The sequence below is a fragment of the Salvia miltiorrhiza genome, unplaced genomic scaffold, assembly GCF_028751815.1.
Source record: "Salvia miltiorrhiza cultivar Shanhuang (shh) unplaced genomic scaffold, IMPLAD_Smil_shh original_scaffold_190, whole genome shotgun sequence".
Taxonomy (NCBI): domain Eukaryota; kingdom Viridiplantae; phylum Streptophyta; class Magnoliopsida; order Lamiales; family Lamiaceae; genus Salvia; species Salvia miltiorrhiza.
The window spans coordinates 526,178-537,877 of record NW_026651498.1 but is presented as its reverse complement, the minus strand read 5'-3'; the positions used below and the strand labels follow the sequence as shown (position 1 = coordinate 537,877).

At 36.4% G+C, this 11,700-nt stretch overlaps 1 protein-coding gene across 1 annotated transcript; it reads left to right on the top strand.

Annotated features, from left to right (window-relative positions):
- Positions 1–9,126: 9,126 nt before the first annotated feature.
- On the top strand, positions 9,127–11,004 carry LOC131003323 (uncharacterized). The gene is made up of 3 exons (XM_057929841.1): positions 9,127–10,166; positions 10,260–10,422; positions 10,484–11,004. Exons 1-3 carry the CDS (start codon positions 9,192–9,194, stop codon positions 10,900–10,902), a joined length of 1,557 nt encoding a protein of 518 aa, XP_057785824.1. The 5' UTR covers positions 9,127–9,191; the 3' UTR covers positions 10,903–11,004.
- Positions 11,005–11,700: the final 696 nt, after the last annotated feature.

The window sequence follows — 11,700 nt, the reverse complement described above, 5'->3', positions numbered from 1 at the left end:
CTGCTTTTCATGATTATTATATTGATTCTGTACATTGTGAATTTGAATGTGATAGTGGTAAAAACTCAAGTTGAAGAGTATTACTAATAGCTTTGGTTGTGGAGTTCTTGAATGTGGGAAGCAGTAATTTCTGTTTATTTCGTTTGCTTGTTATTTTGGCAATTTTCTTTGGTGTGTTCGATCAGATTTTTGAGGTTTAGATTTACTATATTATTACAAAGTTGGGTATTGTTTACTCTGTTTCATACAAGTTCATTGCTAGAAAATTATGTATAACACAGACGAAGTGATTGTTTGAAATTTAAGTGACTAATTGGATGGTATGAATCCGATTGGAAAAGGTAGAGACAATTATATTTTGCATATGTTATTAGATCACTGGTTTCAGAATTTAAACTTTGCGTCCATTTTGAATTTTACCCAAACATTATAGCTCAGTAATATTCCTCTTTTTTGTTTTTTAAAGGGTTAAGGTGCAGATAGGCCCCTTAAGTAGAGACCCTTATAGCGTTTCACTCCTCTTACTCACTGTGTGTGCAATTTAGCCCCTAAAGTACCAAAAATCGAACATTTAACCCCCTCCGCCCTAACTCCGTCAGTCCACCGTTAGTCAAACTTTTTTTTTTTAATTTTAATAGAAATTTATTTTAATTTAAAAAATGGGGATGACGGTGAGCTTAGCTCTGGATTCGATGAATTCGACCATGGAGTCGGCCAGTCTCGAGTAATCAGCGGCGTCCATTTGAACGGAATCCGTCTTGGCGTCGGATGCGGACAACGGGATGAGGCGGATGTGGGGAAGGGAGATGACGCCGAATAGGGCGAAGGAAGATTGGGATTCCTGGAAATCGATTTCGAAGAAGAAGAGTTTGGATTTGAAATCAGGGTTATTAGATTGGAAAGGGCGAATTCAGATTTGATTGTGTGGGGAATGAGAGCTCGGGTTTGGAGTAGAGCTGGTGCACGTCGAAGAAGATTAGGGCGTGGAATGGGCGCGGGGTGGGGAGGGAGAGGATGCGGCGGAGGAGGGCGTCGGAGAGGCAGATGACGCCAATGGGGGACTGGGACTAAGATCCAATCTGCCCTCTCAAGATTCAAGAACTGGTGAGCAAGAATCTCCAAACTAGTCCACTCCAAATCCAAATGAGAAAACGAAGGCAGATGGAGGGAAGGGTGAGGAGAGAGAGGTTGGATTGTATGTTGGCATGTTGCTGTTGGTTTGGGAGTCAGAGTAGCTGCTGCTCCTGGTGTCGCGGCTTCAACGGTCGAATTTTGGCAGCGCGGCTTCGGCGGCCGGTTTGGGAGATGGAGGAGAGGGTGAGGAGAGAGAGGTTGGATTGTATGTTGCTGTTGGTTTGGGAGTCAGAGTAGCTGCTGCTCCTGGTGTCGTGGCTTCGACGGCCGAATTCTGGCAGGGCGGCTTCGACGATCGGTTCTGCTGCTTGGCCGTTCTCGAGGGGCATCGGACGCCGGAGGAAGGGATTTGAATTAAAAAAAAAAAAGTTTGACTAACGGTGGACTGACGGAATTAGGGCGGAGGGGGTTAAATGTTCGATTTTTGGTACTTTAGGGGCTAAATTGCACACACAGTGAGTAAAAAGAGTGAAACGCTATAAGGGCCTCTACTTAAGGGGCCTATCTGCACCTTAACCCTTTTTAAAATAAAGATGAGTGACCAAGTACGAATCTAAATCCTCCATCTCCAACTAAAAAAAAGTTAAATTAAAGCATTATATTGGAAAAAGAGTTGTATAACTAACTTCTCATACTATACCTATTTAATGCGGCTTGGAAGTTGGAACATACAATAGTACTCCATATTATAGTGTGTTGACTTCTAAGACAATCAATGACGTTTTTGTAAATAACTACTCCCTCTGTCCCATAATAAGTGGCCACATTTCCTTTTTCGTCTGTCCCACTATAAGTGGCTGCTTTCTAAAAATGGCAAAAGTTTACTTTAATTAAGTCAACAATTACTCACTAATTTGGTCAACAATTGTAGGCCACTTTCTAAAAATGCCAAAATTACTTTAATTAAGTCAACAATTACTCACTAATTTGGTCAACAATTGTAGGTCACACTCTATTAAAACATATAACACTCAATTTCTTAATCTCCGTGCCGAAAAGAATGTGGCCACTTATTATGGGACGGAGGGAGTATATAAACTAGTACTATTAAATACAATTAGATAAATAACTAGTCCTTTTTTTAAGTGTAGGAAAGATACATACGGCATACGCTAGGTAGGACGTAGGAGTATTACCTTTATGCCTATATGTATTATTTTTATTTTTAAAGTGTAATAAATTCATTCTTCAATTAAATTTCAGAGCATTTGATTAATTCGTGAGCCGCTCACCTTTTAGAATTGTTTTCTTCGAGATAACCTTTTAGAATTGTTAAAAGAGTAGTGTTATTGTCCCCTTGGGATGACCTAGTGGTTGGGGTGGTTGCCTGTTGTCCAAGAGGTCACAGGTTCGAATAATCTCGGCCACAATAATCACTAGGTGGGGTGTGTGTGGTTTGTATTATTTATAATGTAATTTCATAAAAAAAAGAGTAGTTTTATTTGAACAAAATTTGTTCGGATAAAAATTAAGTTAAAAACTTTTAAAAAATAAATTATTTATAAATTTTGATTCAAATTTTAAGATTTAGTAAGTTTTGTTATTTTTTCCACATTGTAGTTTTTTCGTAATTTTTTAACAATTTTTATTATTTTTTTTATTTTTTTTTGTAGTTTGTGTACTTTAAAAATAATAATAATTAAAAAGGTTATTAAAAAATTACAATATAAAGAAATCAATAAAAGTAGTTAAATTCTATTTTATTTTGAACCAAATTTTTTAAATAAATTTATTTTATAAAATATTTAATCATATTTTGTCCGGACAAATTTTGTTCAAATAGCATTATTATTGTTAAAATACAAACATGTCATTTTTTTTTTTTGATCGGGACATGTTACTATTTCATTAAGATTGTTAAAGTCCTACACGTATGGCAATCTTCCCATCTTTAAAAAAAAAATTCAAATGCCGCTAATAATTTTGTCCAACGCCAAAATTATAAAAGTTTGTTTGGATTCAATTTTTTTTTTTTGATGATATAAAATAGAGTAATTAATCAATAGTGGAAACCTTCTCATGATTTAAAAAATTGTCAGCAAAATGATTACAAACTCATACCATCCCTCACACTTGCAAGAAATTGATTTCATTGAAAATAATTCACCTATAAGAAATGACAACCACCAGTGGCGGATCCAGGGGGGCTAGGGGGGGCTTCAGCCCCCTCCCAATTTTTGAGTTTTTTTTTTTATTTTTTTATTTTTTATTTATTTATATTATAGATATATATATTTATTATTTTGTTTTATATCTATATATATGTGTATATAAATAAAAAAATACAAGAAAAAATATAGTAATACATTATTTATAGTATCCAACTATCCATATTAATTGCTCAACACATTGAGTTGTTACATTTATAGTATTATTTTTATCATTTTTTCTTTCTTAGTTAATTTTTAATGTTAAATTTGAGTCAATTCTAAAGGTAAAAGTAAAATTACTAATTACTAACAATGAAAATTAGTTTATTTGTTTAGAAGATGAAACAATTTTTTTTTAAGAAAAATGAATAAAAGTACGTTTTTATATGCTTTCAATCTACTTGATGTTGAATTAATTGAATTGCGAACAATTATCTTATTATATTAAGTGATTGTTGAAAAAATGTATGAAATGAAGTGTACGGAATGCTCAAAAAAATTTGCTCCGGGGGCTCCCGCCCCCGAACCCCCGTGTAAATATTTTCAAGCACCGTAGTCCAATAGATTCAACCCCCCCTAACATTGAATCCTGGATCCGCCCCTGACAACCACCATAGTTTTGATCTCTAACACCAATTGTACATGACGTTTTACCTAAGTAAATATTTGATTTAATGTTAATGAGAAGTGTTATTTGGGTAGTGTAGAAAATAGGATGACGATAAAAGAATAATGCAGAACCGAGGCGAGATTAAATCTCTCTCCGTAAGGCAAAATTACTTCCGCTCTTGTGCTTGCGGATCTATAGTAATTGCCCCCAAGATACAACGGTATAGGGTCGATAGACGATTCCTTAGCACTAGGAGATCGTTATCCGGTCGAACGGCTCGATACTCGGGACTTGAGTATGAACACTAACTAGTATGATAGGAGAGGATGTGAATGGAATGATTTGAACCACATCCTGGAGGGCCTATTTATAGTATGTAGAGGGGTGCGGTGGAGGGGTGCGTTTGTTGGGAGAAGGCCTTGACCGAACCATCAAAGCTATTCGGTCAAGGGGTGCCATGACCGAACCATTGCAATGGTTCGGCCCAAGCAGCCGCCCAGCCTCATCCATTCAGAGCCACCCGGACCTTATCCGCCATGTCATGGAACAGCCTGTGCCACGTCAGCGTCCGCCCACCCTGCCACGTCACCGAACCGCCGAGCCATGTTGCCACGTCACCCGAGCCACCGTTTCATTTGTCAAAACTAAAGGCTCCTCAATGCTCCTCGCGACGACGCGAAGTGCAAAGTGCGCCTACAAAGCGCCCATTGCGACAAGTGCGACGTGCACGTGCTCGGCCTCGGCCTCGGACTCGGACTCGGAAGGTGCTTCGCACCTTCCTCGTAGGAATCGAGTTTTAGCCTTAAAAGGCTAAGTCAAAACCTACTTGGGTGCACCATAGGTCCACCATAGAGGAGCACACTTGATTGTTCCTTTATGGTGGAGAGCACTTTATAAATAGCTTTCAACTTCTTTATTTTTCCAATGTGGGATGACACTCCACATTTCCACCTTCAATGGCTATCTTTGGGCATTAATTACTCATTCAATTCTTAATAGATTTGAACAAGTAAATATACCAAATTAATCTACTCAAAATGTAGATTCCAAATATACCATTTAATTCCATTAATTACAAAGTAATTATGGACTAATAAAGCCATTTATTCCAACAATCCCCCACATGAATGATGATTAATGCAAATGCAAAAAACTAAGTCCCGACGATCCATTATTGCATTAGGATAGGTAGTTGTTAGCTTTGAACCTTCCTTAGTGTAATGCCATCGGATTTACTCGTTGCTCGGTGAACATGATGTCTTGAACCGGTCAACTTTTGTGTAAATCTAGTCAACAACATACACACAATAATAGATCTAATATCTTTCGTTCTCACGTTGTGTCCATTTCGGCCTTGGACCATTTCTTGGATTCACAAGTGTTATTGATAATTTGAAGCGGCCCCACTTTTTCACTTGTATAGGTGATCTCCTATAAAGAGTATCCTGCCATACTCCACCTAATAAGGCTATAGGAATCATTAAAAGCTTTTGACGGCTTACCCTTTACCACAAGCTGCAAGCTTTGCACCTGAGCAGCTATGAGAATGGATTTTGAAAGTTTCAAGTGCTCAACTTGAACTCCCATAATTTAGTTGTCTCATTGAACCATGTTCTTGGGATCTCCAGTCATCATGGTTGAGTTACCACTATGAAAGTTCTTAACGTGTGGATTTTAATCTCATTCCCCTTACTGCGTTATACAATTGATCACGATTAATACCTTTAGTAAACGGATTCGCAATATTGTCTTTTGACTTTACATAGTCAATGCACATTATTCCTGTAGTGATCAATTGTCTAACGGTATTATGTCTTCGACGAATATGTCGTGACTTACCGTTATACAAACTATTCTTTGCCCTTCCTATAGCAGCCATGCTGTCACAATGTATCATAACCGGAGGCAAAGGTTTTTCCCAACAGGGAATATCTTCTAAGAAGTTTCTTAACCATTCAGAGCCACCCGGACCTTATCCGCCATGTCATGGAACAGCCTGTGCCACGTCAGCGTCCGCCCACCCTGCCACGTCACCGAACCGCCGAGCCATGTTGCCACGTCACCCGAGCCACCGTTTCATTTGTCAAAACTAAAGGCTCCTCAATGCTCCTCGCGACGACGCGAACGAGCGAAGTGCAAAGTGCGCCTACAAAGCGCCCATTGCGACAAGTGCGACGTGCACGTGCTCGGCCTCGGACTCGGAAGGTGCCTCGTAGGAATCGAGTTTTAGCCTTAAAAGGCTAAGTCAAAACCTACTTGGGTGCACCATAGGTCCACCATAGAGGAGCACACTTGATTGTTCCTTTATGGTGGAGAGCACTTTATAAATAGCTTTCAACTTCTTTATTTTTCCAATGTGGGATGACACTCCACATTTCCACCTTCAATGGCTATCTTTGGGCATTAATTACTCATTCAATTCTTAATAGATTTGAACAAGTAAATATACCAAATTAATCTACTCAAAATGTAGATTCCAAATATACCATTTAATTCCATTAATTACAAAGTAATTATAGACTAATAAAGCCATTTATTCCAACAAGAAGTAAAGATTTGAAGTTAGCTGACGGTGCAACGAATGAAGTGACATAATTATTTTCAGTGCGTCTAAGAACTGTGTGACATAAGGGAAGGACTGTTTTATGCGTAATGAGACAATTAATGTTTGCAGTGAAAATCCAAAAATTGATTCAGATAGCATCATGGATACCTTTACCAAAAACAACAACAACCAAGGATTTACATGCCGTTGACCAACTTTTGAAATCGGGGGAAATTACGAGGCATTCAAATTGCATAAAGCTTATGTTAATTGAACAAAACAAGAAAACGATCTATGCTTCATCCAAGAATTGTTTAATTTTTAAAGGCATGTTTGATTTTGTTTTTATAGATGAGAAGTGGTTTAACATGACAAAAAGGACATAGAATTATTATCTAAACCATTACGGACATGTAAGAGCGCAAATTTTATTGGTAAAACCATGTTTTTGGCTGTAATTACTCGTCCAATGATGGATGAAAGCGACAATTTGAAAGCTAGGGGCTCTAATCACTATAAAATTCCTCACTTGAAGAAAGGACAATTTGAAAAAGAAAAACATATTTCCTTGAATTTAAAATGTGATCGTGAGTTAGTTAATGAAGTCTTTAGGGAGATTAATACATGAGAATAATATGGTTCGGGCATTTTTTGTTTTAAATCCTTACTCATTAAGGAAGTCTTAGGGAGAATTGTTGTTATTTTACGTATTTTGATCACTAAAAAAAAAATTCATTTTATCTTCGTTGGTGAATTTCAGTTGTTAGGAGATTCAATTTCTTGAAAAAAATGAAGCATAATGAAAACTATAAATAAATTTCCCCTTTCTCTTGTTAGGATTGCAAGTGTTAAATGGATAAATAATTAGAGTTATTTCTTTTGCCGAAGAAAAAATCATTTGACGAAAAAAGAGAAGAATTTGTAACGTTACAAAAACACATGAACTAATTCATTGTTTTAGTTACATGTACACAATTATTACGTATCATGAAGAATTTGGAATGGTTCTCGCACAAAAGTAATTGTGAACTTATGATATTAAAGAACAAAGGAAAATAGGAACTTTATCATTCTTTTATTCTCAAATTTTGAAACAAGACACTTAAAAAGAAAAATCTATGCAGCCACATTGTGGTCACCCACACACTATAACAAGAAAAATCTTGATTTATTTAATTTATTTTTTTAAATAAAAATAGGATTTAGTTATTTTATTATATTCTCTACATTATACTATTTTTAATTTTTTTTTTTGCATTTTTTTAAATTTTTTTAATAAAAATAAAAAAAATTATCAAAAAATTGCAAAAAAATAACTACAATGTAGAGAATATAATGAAATAACTAAATTTTATTTTTATTTTAAAAAATAAATTAAATTATTTTTTATTTAGGTAAATTGTGGGTGACCACAATGTGACTGTTTAGCATCACTCTTTTTTAATAGAACAAAAATAACAGAGGGAGTATATTAAATATTAATGCGTAACTTGCAACAAATATTAATAAAATATGAGGAAATCAGGGGTGTTATGGTGGTTGGTGGCGTTGGATGATCATCGAATAATGAAATAGAAGAATAAGAACATGCTTTATGCATGCATGTCCAGTGGCGTAGCCAGGGCCCCCCCAAATTTTGATTTTTTTTTTTTATAATATGTATATTATTTTTATTTTAATATATATATATATATATATATATATATATATATATATATATTGATGAGGAGTAATATGTGCAGAGTAGGGAAAGAATACAAATCAGAGGAATCGACCCCACTGGCGGGTCAAATATGCCAGAGAAGTCGCCATCGTCAGAGAAGTCCTCTACGCCAGAGAAGTCATCCACGTCAGAGAAGTCGTCTTCACCAGAGGAAGCATCCTAGTCAGAAAAGTCGTCAATACCAGAGAAGTCGTTGCCATCAGAGAAAGTATATCCGTGCCAGAGAAGTCACTACCGCCAGAGGAGACGCCCTTGCCAGAGAAGACGTGTTTACCAGAAGAGTCACCTCCGCCAGAGATGTCAACATCACCAGAGAAGACGCCTTCGCCCGAAAAGACATTTCCATCAGAGGAGCCAACAAACGCGCAGGAAGATCTCCCGCATATTATCGAAATTACCAGCGTACCCTTCCATCACGCAAGACGCATGCACCGCAGATGTTTTTACTATTCTACCCCTCCGTTTGTAAATCTATAAATAGGGCCCGAGCTCGTGTACTATTACTTACGCTATCTCATATTTTCGAATACAATAGTTGTTTTCTTTCTCGTGCAAGGTTTCCGATCAGCTATTTTTACTCTTTCCAGCCTTCTCGACTAGGTAGAATTTTATGTTTTCCCTTTATAGATTTAGGTGTTGGTTACGTTAAACACCATATATATATATAAATAACATAGGAAATTAAGGCTTAAACCCTTACGCACTAAAACCCAAATTTTTTTATTAAGAAGCTGCGCTGCGCGCCGCTGCTCCGCCTCGCACCACCACCGCCGGCCACTGCTCCCTGCCCCCAGACGTTGAAACCAAAAAAAGAAAATTAAGAAGCTGCGCTGCTGCTCCGCCTCGCGCCACCACCGCCGGCCACTGCTCCCTGCCCGTCTCAATGATATTGTTTCCAAAGTTTTGGGTTCAAATGCTCCTGGTAATAATCAAATTAATTCCCCACAAATTCAAAAAGATTTAGCACGTGCTTGTGCTTCAGAGGTTACACTTGCTATAATCAATGATATTGGGGATAAAGTGTTTACCATGTTGGTTGATGAGGCTCGAGATGTTTCATTGAAAGAGCAAATGAGAGTTGTTTTAAGATATGTGAATGATAAAGGATGTGTAGTTGAAAGATTTATTGGAATTGTGCATGTTGTTGACACTTGTTCACATTCTTTGAAAGATGCTTTTAGTGCTTTATTTGTGAAACATGGTTTATCACTATCAAAATTGAGGGGTCAAGGATATGATGGAGCTTCAAACATAAGAGGTGAGTTCAATGGGTTGAAAGCCTTAATATTGGAAGAAAATCCTTATGCTATGTACATTCATTGCTTTTCACATCAACTTCAGTTAATTGTTGTTGCTGTTGCTAAGAGTATCATGGCCGTGAAGGACTTTTTTAGCTATGTTTCCATGATAGTGAATACGACTGGAGCATCTTACAAAAGAAAAGATCAACTTAGAATGTTAGAACATGAGAGATTGGTCAAAGAACTCAATGATGAAGTAAGGATGACTGGAAGAGGCCTAAATCAGGAAACTAGTTTGGCAAGACCTGGAGATACTCGATGGGGTTCACATTATTTTACTTTGCTTCGTTTATGTGCTATGTGGCCTTCAGTTGAGAAAGTGTTGGTGAATATACGTGATGATACCACTAGCTCTGAGGTTAGAAGTACTGCAAGAGGTTTGCTTGGAAAGATGAATAATTATGAGTTTGTCTTTGTGATGCACTTGATGAAATATTTGTTAGGAATGACAAATGAGTTGTCATTTGCCTTACAAAGAAAGGATCAAAATATTGTGCAAGCCATGTCTCTGATTGATACAGTGAAAGCTCAATTATATGACTTCAGAAACACTGGTTGGGAGATAGTTTGTGATGAAGTAAATGGTTTTTGTGAGGTGAATGCCATTTCTTTGATTGATATGGAGGACACTATAACTCGACCTGGTTATAAAAGGCAGAGCATCACCAATGATCATTATTATCGTGTGGAGATTTTTACTGAGGTATTTGTTTTAATTTTCAATATTTAATTCATTTTATTTATATGAATTTTTCATATCTTAATAATAAGTTGTTATTTATTCTTGCAATGTTAGGTTGTTGATTTAATCATACAAGAGATGAATAATCGTTTTTCTGAAGCTAGCACCGATCTACTTAGGTGCATGGCATGTCTTGATCCGAGAAATTCTTTCTCTCAATTCGACATTAATCAACTCATGCGTTTCACTACTTGGTATCCTGAAGACTTCTCGACAGGTGATTATTTATATTTTTTACAATTATTTCGTAATGTTTTATTAATGTGCACTTTTAACAGGTGATTGTTTATGTCTTCAACAACAACTCCGTAATTTCATAGCATTTGTGCGCCATCATCCTCGCTTTTCTACGATCACTGATTTGGGAAGTTTTGCTCAAGAAATGGTTCAAAGTGGCAATCATTTAATTTTTCAATTGGTTTATCGAATGATTGAGTTGACATTGGTTTTACCTGTTGCCACTGCTTCTGTTGAGAGAGCATTTTCTGCAATGAAAATTGTCAAAAGTGATTTGCGAAATCGTATGCAGGACGAGTGGATGAATGACAGTTTGATCGTGTACATTGAAAAGGATATTTTCTCAACGATTGATAACGAGAAGATATTGCAACGTTTTCAATCGATGAGTACTCGTCGCAATCAGTTGTCATCGCTTTCTCAAACAGGAACAAGTAGCTCACCAAGTATTTATTCTTAGGTTATTTGTAATGTATTGAAACTTTTTTAGTTATGTTATTTGGAATGTATTAGAACTATATTATCTATGAAAATGTCGTTATTATTATTATTATATTTGTATTTTAGTAAAAAATGTCTAAAATGTATTGAATGCCCCCCCAAAAAAAATCCCGGGGGCTACCGCCCCAGAACCCCCGTAACAGTTCAGCCCCCCCTCCCAAAAAATCCTGGCTCCGCCACTGTGCATGTCTGAGTTTGTTGTGGGAGAGAGAGAGAGGTATTGAGTGAAAAAATGGTGAGTGAATAGTGCTCTTTATCCCTCATTTCATATTTCCTCCATCCCATTTAATATGACTTCTTATTTTTCGGCATGCATTTAAAGAGCTCTTGATTTATGAATAAATGATCACTAAGTTCTTAGCAACAAAAATACCACAACTAATACGGTGCAATTATAGCAAATAATCAGTAACCGAGTATCGTATCCACATGTACTGATAAACGAAATTACTCTAAAAAATTCTATCAAGGACTCTAATAATATTCAGCAACTCCCAAAATCAATGAATTAACTAAAACTAAATTTTGGAACAAAACAAATAAAATGCAAGTAGAAAATCAAATAATAAAACGACCGATCATAGGGAACGTAAATTCATTAACCAAATTCACATAATCAATCTATTAATCATATTTACCAGTTTAAGCTATGATGAGAAATCACTAATTTAATCAATTACTCTCGCTAGAGCAGCAATGACAATAGATTAGTAAATTATCTATCTCCGTTAGGTCTCAAAAAAATCTACTAACTCCC

Bases quoted from the DNA above. Each gene is read 5' to 3' on its own strand.
- LOC131003323 (XM_057929841.1), top strand. From the start codon at position 9,192: ATGTTGGTTGATGAGGCTCGAGATGTTTCATTGAAAGAGCAAATGAGA. The intron at 10,167-10,259 runs GTATTTGTTTTA...TTGCAATGTTAG, and splicing joins GTGTGGAGATTTTTACTGAG to GTTGTTGATTTAATCATACA. The intron at 10,423-10,483 runs GTGATTATTTAT...CACTTTTAACAG, and splicing joins TCCTGAAGACTTCTCGACAG to GTGATTGTTTATGTCTTCAA.